Genomic DNA, 22,227 nt, shown 5'->3' with positions numbered 1-22,227 from the left:
TGAACTAGTCAGAAAACAAAAAACAAAAAAAAACCCTGGGTTTTTTGAGGCTGCTTCCAGACATCACTTAAATCCGTGCCGAAGCGGGTTTAAGAAACCCACTTTGCCATGGGTTTAAGTCCCCCACGCCCCCCAAAACCAGGGCTTTCCCCCAGGGGTGTGTCTACATGCTATCCTAATAACTATTGGGATGACATACAGCCACCCCAAAGCTCCCCCAAAACAACACCAAAAAATTGTAAAAACGTATAGAGCCGCCATTATGGTCTTCCTTGTCCCCCATCTTCTGGCACGTCATTTCCTCATGCCAGGAGGGTGCAAGTGGGACCAGAGCCGGCCCTAGGTATTTTTCAAGTGTAGGCAAACAGAATTTTGGCGCCCCCCCCCCCCCGAAACCAATCACTGAAAAATAAAAGCGTTGGATAAGTGAAAATGTTAGATAATAAGGAGGTATTAAGGAAAAGCCTATTAAACATCAAATTACATTAAGATTTTACAAATTAAGCACCAAAACATCATGTTTTACAACAAATCAACAGAAAACGCAGTTCAGTACATGGTAATGTTATGTAGGAATTACTATATTTGCGAATTTAGCACCAAACATTGAACAGGAATATAGGGCAGTCTGGACTTAGATAATACAGATAGCCCGTGGTATTTAAAAAAAAAACAACTCTAAAATCAGGACAATAAATAAAAAAACAACACTCAGAAAACAGGAGAAATCCAGACAGTAAACAATCAGGGACAGCTAACACCTCCTAAAAAAATTCTCCCAGACAAGAAGAAGCCAGGTCTTGAAGCCACAGGGTCATTAAATGCTAATCAAGATGACTAATTAGAGTTCTTTCTCCCACCCTGGACCTTTTACAGATATATAAATCCCACTTACCTCACAATCTCTGAAGGCCCCAAAGGTGGGCCCAGCGCAGGCACCGGGAGGCCCAATGCGGGCACCGGGAGGCCCAGCGCTCCGGCGAGTGCTGGGCGGAAGGGGAAGGCCTTGCCAGGAAGGCCTCACTTCCTGGTGAAGCCTTCTTGGCAAGGCCTTCCTGGTGAGGCCTCGCCAGGAAGACGTTTGGTGGCTTCTCTGCTCCCCAAAGCGGCGACCTCGGCTCCTTCCTTGAGGAGGGAGGTGCGGCAGTGGAGGCAGGCCGCAGGAGACAGGAGTTGCCTCGATGGAGCCCCCAACAAGATGGTGCCACAGGCAACTGCCTAGTTGGCCTGGTGGTTGAACCACCTCTGAGTGGGACCATATTGGTGGCCAGGTAAGTTTTTCTAACTTTTTTGGGAGTTGTTTTTGGGAAGGGTGTCATCTTGGTTTTTCGGGCTCCTGGAGCTCGGAAAATCTAGATGGCTGTGTGAATTGGGCTTGGTGAACACGTGATGCGGTCCCTGAGACCAGTCCACACTGGGGCCACACCTGGTCTTGCCCAAGATCTGGATCTTACTAGGTGTCTTAATTAATTTTACTGGAGGCATCGTTTGGTTTTAAGGCCTGTTTGATTCTTTACATATAACATTGGGATCCATAACCTACAGTTTAAAGTATTTTGTGGACTTTTATGACTCATTTTCACTCCAGGATATTTTGCACATGACTTCCATAACCCTTTTCAGAACTCCTGTGCCTCTATAAACTGTGCTAGATGTAGATATTCATTGTTTCAAAACTTTCCAAAGAATGGGGATTCCACAAAGTTTAAAATCCTGCTTGGAGCATCTAAAATCACCCCAAATCATTAGCATCGTGTTTGTTTGTGTTTCTGTGGCAAACCACACTGAGCGCAGTTTACAGTAAGTTATGCAATACTAAACATCACTGCCAGGGAATCCAAGAATGGCCACAATTTAAGATTCAAATAACTGTGCAGTAAACATCTCACAGAAATACACACTAACTTTGAATATGCATTGAATATGCAGTAGAGTCTCACTTATCCAACATTAACGGGCCGGCAGAACATTGGATAAGCGACAATGTTGGATAATAAGGAGGGATTAAGAAAGAAGCCTATTAAACATAAAATTACATTATGATTTTACAAATTAAGCACCAAAACATCATGTTTTACAACAAATTGACAGAAAAAGCAGTTCAATACACATTAATGTTATGTAGTAATTACTGTATTTACGAATTTAGCACCAAATCATTGCAACATTTACTACAAAAACATTGACTACTAAAAGGCAGACTGCGTTGGATAATACAGAATGTTGGATAAGTGAAGCTTGGATAAGTGAGACTCTACTGTATTTGAAGGGGTTTTAACTGTGATTTTAAAAATACTGTTTATATTTAATTCTGTTTTAATGTTTGTATAGCTGTAGATTTTAAATTGTGTACTAATGTTTTTATATTAAACCACTTTGAGTCCCCTTTGAGAGATATAAAGCGGGGTATAAATGCATTTGTTAATGCATTTATTGTTCTTGCTGTATAGACATTGAATGTTTGCCTTCTTTTGTTGGAATCCACCCTGAGTCCCTTTGGGGAGAAAGGGCGGAATATAAATAAAGGTATTTATTTATTTATAAATAAATATAATAATAATGTCCATCAATTATCTCACTTCAATTAGTAGTCTAATTAAAAAAAACCAAAATAGCAATGGAACTAACATTTTATCCCAAACTGAATCTACACTGCCATATAATCCAGTTCACAACAGATAATCTGGATTTTATATGGCAGTGTAGATGAGGCAGTGTAGATGAGGAGCCCCGGTGGCGAAGTGTGCTAAAGCACTGAGCTGCTGAACTTGCAGACCGAAAGGTTCCAGGTTCAAATCCCGGGAGCAGAGTGAGCTCCCGCTGTTGCTCCAGCTTCTTCCAACCTAGCAGTTCGAAAACATGCAAATGTGAGTAGATCAATAGGTACCGCTCTGGCGGGAAGATAACGGCGTTCCATGCAGTCATGCCAGCCACATGACCTTGGAGGTGTCTACGGACAACGCCGGCTCTTCGGCTTAGAAATGGAGATGAGCACCAACCCCCAGAGTCAGACATGACTGGACTTAACGCCAGGGGAAACCTTTACCTTTACCTTACTAGATGAGGCTCAAGTCTACACTGGCATATAATCTAATTCAAAGCAGATAATCTAGGATCAGAAACAGGATTATATGGTAGTGTAGATCCAGATTATCTGCTTGGATTGTATGAGTCTACACTGCCAGATAATCTGGGATAAGCAGATAATCTGGGATCAGATCTTGGGATATAGGGCAGTATAGATCCAGCCCAAGTGGTCATTTCCATGCCTTATTCTGAGTGTTGTTGAAGGGCACAGCAACAATGTAGCACATGGACAAGCCATCTATCACAAGGCGGTCTTTTCCCCCTCGGAATGGCTTAAGTTTTGTTGTATGACATTGATGGACTGACCAGTTATCTGGCCCATCTCTGCTGCCTCAGAGTTTCCTATAATTGTTTAATGGGTCAAAGCCACAAAGTGCATAACTTTTCCATCCCTGAGGCCAGTAGCTGCTGTCCACAGAGGTGTTGGGGCCATGCACACCTGCCTGCCTACGCGCACAAACACACATTCCTCATGTCGCATCCCTCGCACACCTCAGCATGTTCACATCCCCTGGCAATTCAGGTACAAAATGAGCCAGGAATCTGTCTTCCTCTATAGGGACCCTCCCCATCTTCAAAAGCATTCTTCAGTCGGTCATTCTATATATATCCCTCTTTCCCCCTTAAAGTGGGGACTCAAGAAGCTGTATATAAAACATACAAAAAGTTTCATATTGAAATAATATTGAAATCTCTATAGAATTAAAATCATACATGTATTACACTCAATACTTCACATCTGTGGGCTTAATTTTTACCATTTTTTTAAAAAATCACAGATTTAATTACATTTTCTCTAGAAATCTCTAGGTCCTCAGAGCAAATTGTTGCTCAACCTTTGACTTAGGCCCTTTCTACACTGCTGTATAATCCACATAATCTGGGTTGCGGCAAGTTTTTCGGGCTGTATGGCCATGTTTCAGAACCATTCTCACCCACATCTATGGCAGGCATCCTCAGAGGTTGTGAGATATAAACATCACTTGCCTAGTTTCCAACAGACCTCACAACCTCTGAGGATGCCTGCCTTAGATGTGGGCGAAACGTCAGGAGAGAATGATTCTGGAACATGGCCATACAGCCTGAAAAACTCACCGCAATCCAGTGATTCTGGCCACGAAAGTCTTTGACAATACATTCATCTGCTTTGAACTAGATTATATGAGTCTACACTGCCATATAATCCAGTTCAAAGCAGATAATTTAGATTTTAATATGGCAATGTAGAAGGGGCCTCAAAAACCAGTTGGAATAGAAAAGTCTTCACATGTTATGTAGCCATCTTTCGACAGTATGCATTTTGATTTGGCCTGGAGGTATGTATTGGGGAGGAAAACATAGAACTTTAAAAATACAGTAGAGTCTCACTTATCCAACATTCGCTTATCCAACGTTCTGGATTATCCAACGCATTTTTGTAGTCAATGTTTTCAATACATCGTGATATTTTGGTTCTAAATCCGTAAATACAGTAATTACTACGTAGCATTACTGCATAGTGACCTACTTTTTCTGTCAAATTTGTTGCATAACACGATGTTTTGGTGCTTAATTTGTAAAAACATAACCTAATTTGATGTTTAATAGGCTTTTCCTTAATCTCTCCTTATTATCCAACATATTCACTTATCTAACGTTCTGCTGGCCCGTTTATGTTGGATAAGTGAGACTACTGTACGTTTCTCTTGCTTTTTAAATTTATTAATTTATCACTATTTACATGAGAGATTAATTCACCCACATGTTTCTGTTTTCCCTCCAGCTTCGTCTTCTGGTTGAACTTCTATGGCCTTTGTCCTTATTTCTTGCCCTAGTTTGGTTGAGGAGTATTAATCCAGTGTATCGCCAACATGAATGTAAGAGCATCATTTGTAAATTACATTTCTAAAGGGATGTTTCAGTTTTGGTTAAAATCACATTAGGTCATGTTTGACTGATTTTGAAATAAGGTAGGTATTTTAGCAATGTTTATCAGGGATGGGCAACCGTGGAAGGGGAGGGGGTCATATTGGTCCCCAGTTCAAAGCAGATGATCTGGATTGTATATGGCAGTATAGAAGGGGCCTTTAATTGCCATGGCTCCTTCCTTTGGAAAACCAGTATATTTTGCTGGTATCCTGACATTTTACTAGGTCATTAGGTTTATTGATTAATGTGGGTAGGTCACCAAGATGGAAACATGATTTTTAGACTACAGTACAACTCTCTGTATGTTCTATTCAACATGACCATTGGCTATGGTCTTTGGAGATTCTGGAAATTTAACTCTAAAAGGCATTTTCTTCTTGAAATGTCTTGCTCTTTACTTGTGTAGCTGAACTTTCCTTAATATACTGTTATGGTTTTTCCCTCCTCACCTAATTATAATAAGAGCTCTTTTTGGCATGCCAAATCACATAAAAACCACTAGCAATCCAATCACATTTTTTATAAAAGGGGGAGACAAATAATTTTGTATTTATTTTATTTAGTTTGCCATACACTGTTGATACAACATTTGGAAAACCTGGGGTTTTGGAAAGGCATGACTTTTTTAGCGATCATAACTTTTGGAAAACCAGAATCTCCATAACCTTTTGGAGAAAAATAAAATTCACAACCATTTGGAAATCACAACCTTTTGTAAAAGTATGTTCTTCCAGAGAAGAGCCAAAAGCTCATTTGAGTAAAATCTTCTCTTCAGTGGTATATATCCACATATACTTATTTCAAGGCAATTTACATTTTCAGTTGTTAGACTGATAACCTGGTTGTCTCTGATCTGTTAGGAACAGATATTATGTCAATGCACAAAAACAGCAGTTCTTCAGAAGTGTTTCTTTTCAGTGCCCATAACTCTCCCATAAAATATCTTGCTTCTATATCATGCTCTCAAGAGACAAAAATAAAGGAGACTTTGTTAGAAGTAACATAATTGTTTTACTTGCAAACTTCATATATTTAGCATACAGGTACATAACTTATCAATCCAGTTACAGATAGGATTTGAAGTCGTTTCTCTGTGCAGATAACACAGGGCATCATTCTTAGAATCAAGAGCAATAAGAGTTTGCTCTCAAAAGTCCAAAGTCTACATGGCATCTGATGGAGTCTGTGTTCTAAGCAGTCCGAATCATCTCATGAGTAAAGCATTTCTGTGTTCTAAAATGTAGTCTCAGATCTCAGCAGTCCCAAATCTGATCATGTGATCTGCAGTCCCCCCCCCCCCAACCTCAAGAAACATAGAATAAAGGGAAAGCTGCATACCAAAACATACATATACATTACAGTAAGCAAGCAGAATCATATACACACAAACTACTAGTGGAAACTTGAAGAAGGTTGCTATTTCCAACATGGGGAGATGGTAGCAATTTTATAACACTAAGAACATGATGCCTCTGCTATAGTTCTTCATATAATTCTATAATTCCATTTTAGCCAATTTTAGCTACAGATAGAGAATGCTTAAATTTCTGCTTATTGTTTTCTCATATCAAGGTCACTTCCCAAACAAAGCAATGCCCTCTGCAGGAACCTTGCCATGGCTACAGGGCATATTTTGCAACATGAACAATCCTTGTTTCAGAAGTCCCACGCGTGGAGAGTCTCCTGGTGTTGTATCGAACTACAATAATTGTATGTAAGTAAAGAGAGCCTCTTGTTTCTTTTAGAAGGTGGAAAAGGCTCATGCCTGAATTACCTATTTTGATTTTCTGCTTTGATAATATGGATTATATGCTAGTATAAATCCAGCCTGATGACCTCATTCTTACCCGTTGTATTCCACTTCTTCTCCTCTTTCACCATGGAGACCTTCCCATGAGGCACATCAACTTCTGTCCGGGCTCCGTGGTGAAAGAGGAGAAGAAGCAGCGCACGCCACTGCTGTGGCAACACGGGAGATTTCCCGTGTTACCTTAGGAGCAATGGGGTAAAGCCAGGTGGTAATGCTTCCCCCCTTGGGAAGGGGATCCAGGTAAGACAGGCAATGCAGGGTGTGGAGCAACGGGTTCTCCATGCCCCCTGCCGGGATTTCCATGGATTCACCACTTAGCGTGGTGAATCCGTAGTCTAATATGATAAGGTCCTGAATCTACACTTTCATATAATCTTGTTCAAAGCAGATTATCTGGATTCAGAATCTGGATTCTATGACGGTATAGCTCCATCTTAGGTCTGCAGTGACCATATAATGCAGTTCAAACTATATTACTTGGCAGTGTAAATTCAGCCTGTATCTGATCTAAAGTTTCCCAAACTCGACTTTGCCAGTTCTCACCCATGGAAATGCTCCCTTTAGATGTTCTTCTTTGCTCTGTCATATTCCCACCAACTACGCTTAGGATAGTGGTGGGACTGAGAAAAGGACCACCATACATATGATGTTAGACCAGCCCTGAGTTATATTCAGGACTGGCGTAGGAATCAGAGTATGTCGTGCAGCTATTGTCTTGTCCCAGTTTTAAAAATAATATGGGCTCCTTCAGGTGGGATGAGCAAGTCAAGAGGTTGCAGTTCTTTTTTGTAATAACCAAATATCATTTATTTATAAATATTCATTTATTTTGAGCATCAACTGCAATGTTTTTTTATTCATATTTTTGAGTTGGTGTTTTGATTCTGAGATGTAAGGGAATACAAAAATCATTTGTACGTGTATCTTTAATTTTTTTTTTAGAGTTATAGCGTAGCTGTGCACCAGCAGAATTAACTATGATTACATTTAATTAATGATGGTAAACCAATGTTAAGTCCTGGGATTCTAAACCTGATTAAAATTGAGCATTGTTAATGCTAACTTTGCTGACGTTGTAACATGAATGGCAAACATTGCAATGATTAATGAATGGGGGCTTATGCAGGAGAAAGGAGAAATGTTTCCAATCTCTTAATTATGACTTCGGAGAAATTGAGAGCCTTAAGGAAAGTCAGAGGTAACCACCTTGAAGTGACAGTTGCTTGGGGTGATGGCAGCTCTCCCAGTTGTTACTCCAGAGACTATCAGCTGTCAGCCATTCCCACCCTCCTGAGGCTGGATCTACACTGCCCTATATCCCAGGATGTTAACCCAGATTGTCTGGCAGTGTAGACTCATATAATCCAGTTCAAAGCAGATGAAGCAGGCGTGAAGACGTCACTGGTCATGAGGGCCAGGAACTATAGTCCAACAAGACAACTTCTCCAAGCTCTGGTCTAGGAAGACTGGCTGCCTCTCCTGGCCTCCTTGTCACTCTTCTTCACAGAACAGCTGAAAAAGCCATTTAAAAAAAAATGACTGAACAAGTACCATTTCTTCCCCTACTTTCCAGCTTAGCAAGAGTGTACCAAGATGCCCAGGATCTCTTGCTAGGATCCCATGGAACAGAACTGGGCAGACTTTGGGAAGAGCTACAGACCCTAACCCATTTCGTGGAAACAATACGGACCAATCCTGAAAGGATTGCAGGTAACAGTAATCTGCTCTATCCTTTTTCAAAGGCTGTTAATTATTTCCTCAGTCAAAAGATAAGAAGTGGCTAAACTGTTTCAACTTGATTAACCTGGGCCTGAAGCATTTTTGTGTGAAAGTCAGATTTTGGCATTCCTGGTGGAAGGAAAGAGGAAGGTGGTATTCATTCTCTGCTTGTTTGTTCTCATTATTTCTCTGTGCTAATCCTTCCTCTGTTTGTATGAATCCCCCCACTCTCTCTCTCACACAGAGAGACTTGAAAGCTTTGTTATCATTTCATTTCCTTGCCATAGTAAGGAGGATCTTGCAGATGACATTATGACTCCCGCTCTGAAAAATGTCTAGGGAGCGTGCTCCCACTCCCTTCCTTTTCCATGATGCTATTCCTTGCTGCTGAACGTATGGAGTACTCCTATTGAAAAGTGGCATATGGAGTACTCCTATTGAAAAGTGGCACTTCTATCTGCTTGAATTGTGAATGCTGTTTCACGCATGCAAACCATCGCTTGGAGTGGTGATTATCACATAGTAAAAATGAACAAATGAACCGGGTTGCTGTGAGTTTTCCGGGCTGTATGGCCACGTTCCAGAAGCATTCTCTCCTGACATTTCGCACACATCTATGGCAGGCATCCTCAGAGGTTGTGAGGTCTGTTGGAAACTAATCAAGTAGGGTTTGTATATCTGTGGAATGTCCAGGGTGGGAGAAAGAACTCTTGTCTGTTTGAGGCAGTTGTGAATGTTTCAATTGGCCACCTTGATTAGCACTGAATTACCTTTCAGCTTCAAGGTCTGGCTGCTTCCTGCCTGGGTTAATCCTTTGTTGGGAGGCGTTAGCTGGCCTTAATTGTTTCATGTCTGGAATTCCCATTTTCAGAGTGTTATTCTTTACTTACTGTCTTGATTTTACAGTTGATTAATACTGGTAGCCAAATTTTGTTCATTTTCATGGTTTCCTCCTTTCTGCTGAAATTGCCCCCATGCTTGTAGATTTCAATGGCTTCTCCGTGTACGGTAGTCTGACATAGTGGTTGTTAGAGTGGTCCAGCATTTCTGTGTTCTCAAATCATATGCTGTGTCCAGGTTGGTTCTTCAAGTGCTCTGCTATGGCTGACGTCTCTGCCTGGATTAGTCTGCAGTGCCTTTCATGTTCTTTGATTCATGTTTGGGCGATGCTGCATTTGCTGGTCCCTATGTAGACCTGACCACAGCTGCATGGTATATGGTAGACTCTTGCAGAGGTGAGAGGATCCCTCTTGTCCTTTGCTGAACAGAGAAGTCAGACAAAGCATGTTATTTGAGAACACAGAAATCCTGGACCACTTTAACAACCACTATGTCAGACTACACAGAGAAGCCATTGAAATCCACAAGTATGTGGACAATTTCAACAGAAAGGAGGAAAACATGAACATGAACAAAATTTGGCTAACAGTATTAAACTCTAAAATCAGGACAGTAAATAAAGAACACCACTTTTAAAACAGGAATTCAAGACATGAATCAATCAGGGCCAACTAGCACCTCCTAACAAATGATTCCCCCAGGCAGTAAGCAGCCAGACCTTGAAGCTGAAATGCTTATCAAAGTGGCCAATTGAAACATTCACACCTGCCTCAAACAGACAAGAGTTCTTTCTCCCTGAACATTCCAGATACATAAACCCCACTTGACTAGTTTCCAACAGACCTCACAACCTCTGAGGATGCCTTACATAGATGCAGGCGAAACGTCAGGAAATAATGCTTCTGGAATGTGACCATACAGCCCGGAAAACTCACAGCAAACCAGTGATTCCGGCCATGAAAGCCTTGAACAACACAAACAAACTGATTCTTGACATTATTTTAGTCCTACAGGTTATGTCCACTTCTTTCTTGCCTGTTATAATATGAGATGAAATGTTCTCAACTATAGAATATTAGAAGGATTTTCAAGGAATAGACACAGGAAAACTTCAAAATAATTAGGCCAAGCAACTGGCAATCCAATTTGATTACGGAGAGGTCTACTCTCTAGTTTACTCAGCATAATGATTAATCCAGTCCTGGTCATGAGAAACTAATTGGAGGAATTCAGGACTCCCTCCAAGGTGCCATTTGAAAGAACTGCAACTGTCTTTGGGAGCTGAACTGAAGAAAAAGAGTCTAAAACCATTTCTTCTTGAGTAAGTGGTTGAAAGGGACATACAGAGTGTAACCACCAAACAAAAAAAAGTACTCAAGATCTTTAAAACGCACAGCTCCAGGCCAGATTCCAGGCTCACTGGAACTTTTCTTCATTCTTTCAAACCCCAGGTCTATATTTTATGACTGTGCCAACCTCTTTCAGCATTCTGAAAAATAAACAAGCATGGTCCAAATGCCAAGCCTCTTATGTAATGTGCAATGCAGCTGTCATTTCACAATCAAGGGCTTTAAAAAAAAAGCCTTAAATGCTGCTTGCTTTTTTAAATGAATGCACTTCTTTTCAAATAGTATTTCTCAGTGTTTGATTCCTCCCCAAAAGTTGCTTTTCAACACATCCTATTCTCAGCCTGCAGTATGTTTTACATCTCAGGCTGCAAAGATCTGTAAAGATCGATGCATTAACTTGTGTACATCCAGCTGTGTTGATCTACAACTCCCTTATATCTGTGCTAACTGGGATAGTGGAAACTGTAGTGTAGACCAACACAATTGGGGACTATTACAGAAAACTACCCATCAGGAAATGCCGATCTGTATTTTTTTTTCCAGTTATAGCTATATGGAAATGGACTCTCAAAGTTGTTCACTAGAGAGTAGCAGATTTCTCCACATTTCCCTCATTTCTTAAATCAAGAAATAGCTTTCTAAGATACAGAGATACTCGCTCCCAGGAACACCTCAGCAAGTGAGAGTCCAAAAGTGGCAGGCTAAAACCCGGAACATCAATCCATGGCTGAGATCGGATGAGAGACTCCCTCCTGGGCACACAGAAGACTGGGAAACATGGAAGGCACTGAACAGACTGATTGCTGGCACCACGAGGTGCAGAACCAATCTTCAGAAATGGGGCTACAAAGTGGAATCCGCGACATGCGAGTGTGGGAAAGAGCAAACCACAGACTACTTACTACAATGCGGTCTGAACCCTGCCACATGCACAATGGAGGACATTCTCACAGTGACACCAAAGGCACTCCAAGTGGCCAGCTTCTGGTCACTGGCATTTAGTAGAATGCCAAGTTTTTAACTTTGTTTGTGTTTCTAAATACATTACAACTGTACCTTCAGTTTCGCTTATGACACAATAAATAAATAAATCTCACCATGAGTAATGAATGTACTAGAGTTTCTTTCTTTGCTCTTTACTGTTTTGTCTTTGTGTTGCCAAGTGCAAGGGGTAATAGCAGGAACTGTGCTGAAATAATGATCAACATTTTGCACACACCATGATTTCCATGCCACATTGTATATGTTTTTTTTAAAAAATGGGCATTCACTACAGAAAAAATGATTGAGGAAATCTGGAGAAAATTTGCCCAGTATAGTTGTCGTGCTTCCATGTTCAGCTTGGGGAAAAGAAGGCAGGGTTGGCATGCTCTCCTTTTGACATACTATAAGGGTTTTCCCAGAGAAGAGAGAGAAGGTCTGCTCTCTTCTACATCTGAGGATGGGATCAGGTCTATTGGTCTGAAGTTACAGCAGAGTAGATTTGGGGGAGGGGAAATGGCATTCACAGCCATTTGGAGATCATAAGCTTTTGGAAAAGTTTGATCTTTCAGTTGATCTTAATCTCTCAGTCCTAGAGCTTGGTCAAAACTTTACTGTGGACTTGCTTCTAACATAACACCAAAACCTTCAAAATTGTCAGCTAGTGTTGCTTCTAAAAATACAATTTTCTGATTGTCTTGAAATGACATACCACGGCGCTATGGGTTCAACTCTTGTGAACTGCTGACCTGAAGGTTGGGTTGCTGATCCGGTTCAAATCCGTGAGACGGACTATCAGCTCTAGCTTGCGGGGACATGAGAGAAACCTTCCAGTAGCACATGCGGCATCCCCTGGGCAACGTCTCTGTAGACGGCCAGTACTCTCACACCAGAAGTGACTTGCAAGTTACTTCTGACACAATAAAAAACTGCAAATTGTCAAATAAGGAAGTCAAATCTTCAATATATTTGGGGCAATTTTCTAGTATGAACTTGATTAATTGTCTTAAGTAAGCAACTTGGCTTCTCAAACTCCTATGGCCAAAATGACTTTCCAATTTCTCCATCATTTGCTTAGCTGTTATACAATGCTTTACAAAATTGATCTGTTTATCAGATAATTCCAAAGCAATAATACTTTGTGCTTCACAATCTGCGTCATCCCACACATTCTAAGCATTTACAACATTTTCTCCTTCAGGTCTGTCTTTAGACAATTTCAATTGCCTTGCTTTTAAACAAATAAATATCTTTCAGACTAAAAATTTATTTCCTTTCAAAGAAAAGCCAAAAACCCGTTTGAGTAGAATCTTCTCATATGGTATACAATCAAATGTAATATGCAAAACAATGTCTTCAGTTGTTAGACTGAATCTATTGTTTCTGATCTGTTAGGAAAACAGAGAATATACCAGTGCATAATAATAGCAGTTTCAGAAGGGTTTTTACTGCTCAAAAATATATCTCCCATTAAACGACTTACTTTATCATGCACTCAAGAGACAAAAATGAAGTTGGCTTTGGTAAAATAACATATTTGGTTTACTCACAATTTCATGTGTTCAGCATAACACAGGTACATAGCTTATCAGTCCAGTTTTAGATATGTTTGAGATGATCTCTGTGTGCAGATGACACAGGGCATTTTTCTTATAAGCAACAGCAGGCACGTGTTTGGTCTGAGTAGTCCCAAAGTCTAAGAAAAATCTAAAATGGAGTCTGAGGTCAGAGCAGTCTCAGAACAGTTCATGTGGTCTGCAGCCCCTTCCACAACCTCTCAGGAAACATAGAGCAAAAGAAGCTGCATAACAGAACATACATACAAAACAGTAAGCAAACAGAATCATAGATCAACAGATTACTAGAGGAGGCTTGAAGAAGGTTGTAATTTCCAACAGATTTTGATTGACATTTGGAAGGAACATTTGACAGTGAAAGCGGCTTGTCAATTGAACCAATTACCTAGACAGGTAATGGGGTCCAGACATCTTCCAAAACAGGCTAGACAGCTACCTGTTAGAAATGCTTTAGTTGGAGATCTTACATTGAGCAGGATGTTGTACTTGATGGTCCACAGAACCAACTCTATGATTCTATAAATACATTAGCTCAGTTTTCATCAGCTCAGTTTTCAGATGAGGTTGATGGGTATTATTATCCCCATCTTAGATAACAAGTGGGCTGAAGGTCAAAATAATCATGGTTTGCTTAAAGTCAGTAACTAAATTGGCTATGTATAAATATGATCATACAAAATCACCTCTTAATGGTTTTTGTGTCATTTCTGTATTCACCCAGGAAGAGGCATTCGAGTCCAGGATATCTTGAAAGATGGGGAGAACCTAACTACATTTCTGTTTGAAGATGTAGGCCTTTCAGATTTGGTTGTGTATAACTTGATGAATGCACAAGTACGACCAGAACAGGTGAGTTAATGAAATGTCTCAGCAAATTATAAATGTTCAATGTGTACATATATGTTTGTATTCATATACTTGAACAACATTTTCCTAAATATGCCTAAAGCTACGCTCAAATACTAAAAATACTACTTCTAGTGCTGACAACCACTCACAAAACAAGCTGTGATACATCATTATACAATAGAAAGCTTTGATTAATTACCAACTGAAATTCTGTTGGTTTGACCCAACTAGAGCAGACCCACTGAATCAATTGTTGAACAGCAAGTAATCACACAAGTTAATCTAATTGGTTTGGCGGTTTTCCCCAAGAAAGAGCTAATAAAATGAAGTATAATGTTTTATGAAATGAAAATATCTTTACCAAAACCTGTTGTATGTCAGCCTATTCAGTCTGTGATTGTATCTGATGCAATGGTGATCAGGATGATGTTCATGATGGGAATTATGTTCATGTTGATATGCATAATGGGAATGGGGATGATGGTCCTGATGATGGAATCGGGCCATAGTTAAGTTCAGAAGAGAGGCCTAAGCAAGGTCTCATTTCTGGGAAAGACCTTTCACCAATTTTCCTAGAGCAGCAGCCTGAAAATGATACTTTGCCAGGTGCTGAGGAAGAGGATAGTGAAACCTTGAACAGAAAGCAGAGTTTTAGTAAACAGAGGCAGCACTTTCAGAATCTCAGGTGTTCTGTTTGTTTACAGTAAAAAAAAAGGTAACAGCCTATTATCTAGTGAGAGAGTGAGAAAGAATGCTTTTCTGCCTTTGGAAAGGGTTTATATTGATTCATGGGAGACTAATATTTCAGTCGAGTCAATGTCTGTAATTCATGTCGGTTTCGTTTTCAAGTACTTCATGTTCCATGTATCAGGCTATTACCAGGATTAAGCTTTTTGCCAGGGAGTTTCCTGCTGTTTTGGTCTCTTGTTTTCATATGCCTTCCTTCATGGATTCCTATCTACTAATGGACCTGCTTTCCTTCTAAAGGTTATGGATTATCTTGGATGCATTTATACTGTTTTACTACTTTTTATTGCTTTGCTTACATATAATCTACAATAAACTGCTTGCTGATTTTACCAGCCTGGTTACCATTTCAAGTCAGAGGGTTTCTGCTCTGAAATGTGACAAAATTTAATCTAATTTGGCCATTGTTAAATTTTATACTGGAAATGGACAGTTTCTTTGATCACATCAGAAAAGTATATCATCTGCAAACATTAAGGACATAGAGGCAAATGTATAGGGCAGGAATAAGAAATCTTGCCTCTCCAGATAATTTTGGATCAACTCCCAGGAGCTCCAGCCAGCATGGCCAATAGTCATGGATTGTGACAGTTGAATTCGAAAGCATCTGGAGGTCCAAATGTTTCTCCAGCTCTCGTGGATAGGTTTTCATGCCCATAATTTCTTTGCATGTCAATGACTGTCCCCACCCCCACCCCACAAATAAGGTTAAACCATGTTAACGTTCTACTGTTAAGTTTAAGTCTGGTTAAGTTCCAAAGTGTATTACCTATAGCTTCACTGACTATGCTAAATAAGAGATTTGAGTGAAATCTGCATATCACCTTGAAAGCAAAGATGCTGGGGGAAAACTGCTTTAATAACCATGCCTTTGTCCTGAGTAGATTAATACTGGTGTATTACAATCTTCATTAATTTAAGGCATAGTTTACAATTAGCTTTCAATAATAGCTCCATAGCCTGGTTGTGCCAAATCTTTAATTATGATTTAGTTCATAGGTGGAACCTGCAGCCCTTCAGGTATTTCAGTTCTCATCAGTCCTATCCAGCTTGGACACTGTGAGGAGCCATGAGCGTAGTAGTTCATCAATGGCTGGGACACAGAGTTCCCAGCTCTGGTTTTAGATGTAATACTCATTTGTGAATCAGAAAACAAATCCAGATTAAGTATAATGGCTGATTAAAACTCAAGTATTACTGGACATTGCCTTTATTGTTTTGGAGGCCTGATGCTGAACCTAATGTTTGGCTATGAATATGCCTAGTAAGGAAGTTTTCATCCATGACTAGAGTTGGCTTGGTTTCCCTTTGTAGCTTGGCTATGCATCATGTTTTTTCAGTAGCTCTGTGAATGGGACCAAAACGCTGTGTAAGAGGAATGTTAAAATTCACCACTCCTGATGTCAGCAAGGGCAGAGGTGGAAGGGCATTGCCAGGGCATTGTCTCAGGTGAATAGAGGAGGCCATTAGAAGAAAGACCCCCTGTTTTGGAATTCTTACCAAATAACAGCTTGAGGGGGGAAACATTACTGAATATTTGTGATCCCGTATTGTTCTCAAAGCACCTACCCATCATAGACGGCCTCGGTCTCGTGTGACTCAGTGGAAGCTGTTACTGCCCTTCTGTCCTTGTGGTTGGGGAGCCCAGAGAGGAATGTGGGCCCAATGAATGAGGCCTCCTGAATCACATCTGTGGAATAGTTTCTCAGGCTGCAGGGAAGAGAGGGAAATGGGCTGAATTGTACCATTTCTTTCTTCCCCTCCCTTTTTTTTCTTAGTCTGTCCTGCCCAAATGTGGGAAATGTCTGTGGCCGTTTGTGGCCAGCAGGAGATGGATTTAATGAGCTTGCTTTTCACTCCACTGGGGTTTTGAAAATTGTAAGTGGCTTGTATGATCATTGCTCGATTGTTCTGCTGTTAGATTCTGCCTAGAGCTGCAGGACGTTTTGAAGAAATAGCACACAGAAGAGAGTTTTTTTTCTATTGGGGCTGTAAAATGTGAAGCCTAGAAATCTTTACCAGCATAACCTGTTCTTTTTAAACTGAAGAATAAATCCTTCATGGTTAAAAAGACTCCTAAAAAGTCCAGGGTTGGGTACTGGCAGGAGAGTGGACAACTGTTTCTTGTTAAGTGAGTGTCAAAAACCATTGGATGCCAAAATATCCAGGCCAAGGACACTTCCAGAACAGTAGACCTATTCTTTGGGGTAAACCTTGCCCCATTTTGTGTCCAGGCCTTTATTGGGACCCCCATTCCATATTTTGGTAGCCTCTCAAAATTGGGATGGTAGATATTTGTTTTTGTTTTGGGGCCCCAAAAATCAAACCATTATAGGGGAGGGCCTTCCCATCCACTGGCTCCCTATTCCTGTGCACTTTAAAGAGGCTTCTTGTCTGGCACCTGCTGTTTCTACTCTAGAGTAAGAGGCGCTTGGCTGCAGGCACTGACAGGCATGGCCGCTTTCAGGGCCTCCCTGCATGCCACGCCACACACCCACTCTCCTTGGAAAGAGAGTGCATGTGTGGTGTGGCAGCAGGCCCGGAAAACATGCATGCCTGCCAGTGCCTGCAGCTGAGCGCCTCTTACTCTAGAGTAAGAGGCCTGACTGCAGCTGAGCTCCAGACCTGGCTATGGCATGGTGTGCAGGCAGGCCCAGAGCTTGGCAGCAGACATGCTCTGGGCCTGCTGCCATGCCACACTATGCACGCACTCTCTTTCAAAGGCAAGAAGACAAATTCAGCTGCAGATGAAAGCAATCTTTCATGTCAAGCAGATTTTCGTGCGGGGAAGGGGCTTCTCGTTTCGTGCTCCTGAAGAAACGAAAGACACAAAAGAAACAGTAGGAACAAATTCCACATACATGTCTACAGCGCAGTACTGAAGAAATTAGAGGAGAGGCTTGCTAAAAACTTTTTATTGGTTATAAAAACTAATAAGATTGCTTGTCTCAATTTGATGTTCTTATTTGGCTGAGAACCAGATTGTTTTCAGCAAGGATGGGGAAGTGGGGAGGAAGCTTCAAGCTCAATCTGTCAGCAGGGGAAAAAAACCCTTGCTCTTAATAGAGTATCAACATGCCAAGTATAGATTGACCCATATCCCGCTCCTCTGGCTGCTGACGCAGGATTGTAAATGCTGCCACTTTCTGATGTGATTATCAGAGTTAAGCTAGGCCTTTCATTAGTGTGCAAGGAAAGCCTGTGTTCCTTTCCTTTTTAGTTCCAAGTGAGCACACAGGAGCCTGCCTTGGACTGGCCCATCACTTCTGAACCTTCCCCTGCCACCCTGCCTTCCCTGGACATTCCCTGCCTTCAAGCCAGTTCTGACTTATGGTAGATCTGGACAAGATTTGCTGGGTCTTGGTGGCTTTGCCTCCTTCAGAGGCTGACAGAGTGCGACTTGTCCAAGATTACCCTGTGGGTTTCCATGGTCAGCATCCAATTCCAACACTCAAACCACTGGCTTTTGTATCATAGGAAGAAAGCTAAAAACAACAGCCGCAATAGCTCTCAGTTGGTAGTGAATTAGTTCTATCTTCCTCTTCTCTCACTCCTGGCACATGATTTTTAGTAGGAAAAGGTTGGGGAGATTGGGAGATAGAAAGACATCTCTGTGTACTACATATCTGCATTTTATGTAGTGTCTTTTCCAACCCATAGAGCTCATGAATTTAGTGTTTGCCATTCAGAAAGTGTCCACAGATCACATTGTAGAAAGGTGTAGGGGACAACATATCTGATGTTCATTCCTTGAACATAGAAAAATAATTTTTAGGAACACAGCCGGTCAAGAGGACTTTTTTTTTTGGCCTTTACTCTTTTGAACTTTAGTTTTAGTTATATTGCAGTAACCAAGAGCATTCAGCCACATGCATTCTGAAATAGTAAATCAGTTTGATCTCCAGTTGGTAGTTTACCAAAAACGTACAGCTACTATATGGGAAGGGAAACCATAACAATGGTATGCTTTGAGGCCTCTCGCCACAATTACTCATATATCCTGTTTCTCCCCTCCAAGTGTTATTCTGAAAAGAAAATGAAAAGAAGGTACCAGTCACAGAAATGCATTTGCATTTTTGGCAAAAAAAAAAAGCTGGACACTGTTGAAGCACTGACTTCACAAGCACCCCGGGAGTGCAGGAAATGACACACACACACGAAAGCTAAATCTAACCTAGAAGTTAATTGAAAGAGGAATATTTTGTTCCTTCTGCTGAAAGTGGTTGTTGAACAATGGCACACTGATAAAATTACTGGAATTTTGTTTCTCAACTTCTGCTTTCAGGTTGGACAAAAGATAACGGACTGTTGTTGACTCACAGAAAGGTGCAGAGGGGGGGCTCTAGAAAGACTGGCTGCAGCCAGAACTACATGAGAAAAACTATTAGGAGAGTTTAATATTTTTCTAACCCTTTGTTCTTCCGGAATATTCTCTAAATTGAGGCTCTGTTTTAGGAAAGTTTTGCATATAAGTGACATCTCTTACAGAGTAGAGATTAATTGCAGCAAACCAATGCGTACATCCTGTTTTTATGGCTTTATCTTAACTCAAAGTTTTCTTATGTCCTTGGCTGGAGATTTTGAAACCCTTCCATTATGAAGAACTTAAATTTAGTTTGTCACTGACTTGTTTTTTTTTCTATGTCACTCTGCTGCAACAAAGTACAGTAGAGTCTCACTTATCCAAGCTAAACGGGCCGGCAGAACCTTGGATAAGCGAATATCTTGGATAATAAAGAGGGATTAAGGAAAAGCTTATTAAACATCAAATTAGGTTATGATTTTACAAATTAAGCACCAAAACATCATGTTATGCAACATATTTGACAGAAAAAGTAGTTCAATACGCAGTAATGTTATGTTGTAATTACTGTATTTATGATTTTACACCAAAATATCATGATATTTTGAAAACATTGACTACAAAAATGCCTTGGATAATCCAGAACCTTGGATAAGTGAATCTTGGATAAGTGAGACTCTACTGTATATCTAAATAACATCACAAGAACTACAAATCATAGACCATAAATGAGTTTTAAAAGCCAGCAATAGAGTAAGGGGTATCACTATTTGGGGAGAAGAATGAGGGTATAAGAATTCTATGTTCCCAAATTCCCCAAATTTCTATCATGACAGAGAGTGAAATACTGAACGCTATGCACATGTAGTACTCTTCCATGAGCCATGTTTGCATTACTACTCTACCTTATTTTCTTTGTGTGCCTAAACTGCATTCCTAAATGCTCAATTGGATCTTTAAGTTACTACAATTCTAGAAAACTGGAGACTGAAGGAAAGCATAATGGGGCAAAACTGCTACGAAGGAACACAAAACTCTGCATGGCCTTGGATCACAGGATGTTTTGATCCACCACATCCACACTGACCACTTAAGTCGGTGTTGAGCTGGAACAACCCCGTGGGGGCCAAATGGGATTGCAGTTCTCTCCCCCTCCTGCCTGACCTCCAGGCCGCAGTGATCTCTGGCTGCAACACTGCTCCTACCTGTGTGGCATTGTGTGCATTGATGCTGGCCAGGGAGACTGGACATTCTGGGTAGGGAGAGGGAAGAAAAAGGAGGAATCCTTTCCTCCTCCCTCCCTCCTCCCTCAGTGCCCTATTGCCCCAGCCAATTTCATTGCAAGCAGCGCTGGACAGGTAGGACCCGTGTCATAGCTGGAGACCACTGTGACACAGAAAGCGGAGAGGAGACAGGAAGGGTAGTGGCTGCATTAAAATTAAAATAAAATTCCACACTAAAGTAATACTAATTGTCAATCAACAAAAGTATAAATAGTACAAATTATGCCAATTTATTTCGTCATTATTTAGAAAAGTAGGCTGCAGTTGCTCACAAAAGCTTATGCTGAAATAAATTATTGATCTTGGTCTTTAAGGTGCTACAAGATTTCTTTTATTGTCTTTTTCCTCTCTTATTTCATCTCTTTATTTAATTTTTGTTGTTTATCTTGACTGACCTATGAGGCAAATCTCACCTTTCATCCAATATCCTGTTATAGGCATTAGGCATGTGCGATCAATTCAAAAATTTTAAAAATGTTTCAAATGTCATTACCAAATCTAAAGTGTTTCTAAAGTATAGTTAGTGACATTTTTGTTACTATAATGAGAATAACGAAATTGCGTTACTTTTTTGTTGTAATTGTGCATAATTACTATAAGTATAGGGAGCCGCGGGTGGCGAAGCGGGTTAAACTGCTGAACTTGCTGACCGAAAGGTTGGCGGTTTGAATCTGGGGAGCGGGCTGAGCTCCTCCTATTAGCCCCAGCTTCTGCCAACCTAGCAGTTTAAAAACATGCAAATGTGAGTAGATCAATAGATACTGCTCTGGTGGGAAGGTAACGGCACTCCATGAAGTCATGCCAGCCACATGACCTTGAAGGTGTCTACAGACAACAGCGGCTCTTCGGCTTAGAAATGGAGATGAGCACCACCCCCTAGAGTCAGAAATAACTAGACTTAATGTCAAAGAGAAATCTTTACCTTTTACTATAATTGGGGAAACTTCAGGGGCCCTTTTCTCCCTCATATTTATAGCTATTGGGGTGAAACTTGCTACAATGGTAGAACACATTTATCACTGTTAGCCCATCACGTTTCATAACGTTTCATATATCCATAGATTTTTGGGGAATTTTCAAAGTTTTTACAAACAACATTAAAAAACTACAAGAACGATCTCCTTGAATTTTCTACACAATGACACAAGATAAAGGGATCATCCCCCCCCCAACTTTCAGAAATATTCATACATCTACTGATTTTAGGGAATTTCTTTAAGTTTTGACAAAAATATATTTTTTAAAAAAGTCACAAGAACTATCTCATTGAATGTCTCTCATATATTAACCAATATTAACCAATTCAACATTTTTATAGAATCCTAGAGTTGAAGGGGACCTCCACGGGCCAATCTAGTCCAACTCCCTTCTTCCAGGCAGAAGGGCACCATCAAAACTCTCCTGACAGATGGCCATCCAGCCTCTAAACTAATTAATATGTTTCCTCTATTGAGTTGGAAGGGACCCCCAAGGGACATCCATTAGGGATTTCTTCCTAGCTCAGCACTGATTTAAATAAATTAAATTACTACTACTACTACTACTTACTAAAAGTATCAGCCCTCCTCTTTGCAAATTCAACCATTCATTGGAACTCTGGCTGGCTGTTGTTGTGGAGGGACAAATCTCTCCCCTCTCCTGATTGGGGCTTTCTGATGCGAGCAGAATTCTGGGAAATGTAGTTTAGGGCGAGGCCTTTTGCATTCTTTGCCATGGGGCTCCTCACCTTCCTAAACTACATTTTCCAAAGTTCTGTACTTTTTTTCCCAGCAAA

The 22,227-nt window shown here is 40.7% G+C and overlaps 1 protein-coding gene across 5 annotated transcripts in view; it reads left to right on the top strand.

Annotated features, from left to right (window-relative positions):
• Positions 1-22,227, top strand: part of abca4 (ATP binding cassette subfamily A member 4) — a 137,136-nt gene that overhangs the window by 13,225 nt on the left and 101,684 nt on the right. For 4 of the 5 annotated variants that reach the window (XR_010005305.1, XM_062977959.1, XM_062977958.1 and 1 more), the window contains exons 3-6: positions 4,850-4,943; positions 6,568-6,709; positions 8,379-8,515; positions 13,993-14,120. Coding sequence is in view for 4 of the 5 variants with exons in the window: in XM_062977959.1 (XP_062834029.1) it covers positions 4,850-4,943; positions 6,568-6,709; positions 8,379-8,515; positions 13,993-14,120 (501 nt within the window). In the remaining variant the exon portion in view is untranslated. Of the gene's footprint in view, positions 1-1,133; positions 1,272-4,849; positions 4,944-6,567; positions 6,710-8,378; positions 8,516-13,992; positions 14,121-22,227 lie in introns of those variants that run through there. The other variant, XM_062977960.1, reaches the window with a different exon arrangement.

This window comes from Anolis carolinensis, chromosome 4 (assembly GCF_035594765.1).
Source record: "Anolis carolinensis isolate JA03-04 chromosome 4, rAnoCar3.1.pri, whole genome shotgun sequence".
NCBI classification, from domain to species: Eukaryota; Metazoa; Chordata; class Lepidosauria; order Squamata; family Dactyloidae; genus Anolis; species Anolis carolinensis.
This window is presented reverse-complemented; position numbering and strand designations above follow the sequence as displayed.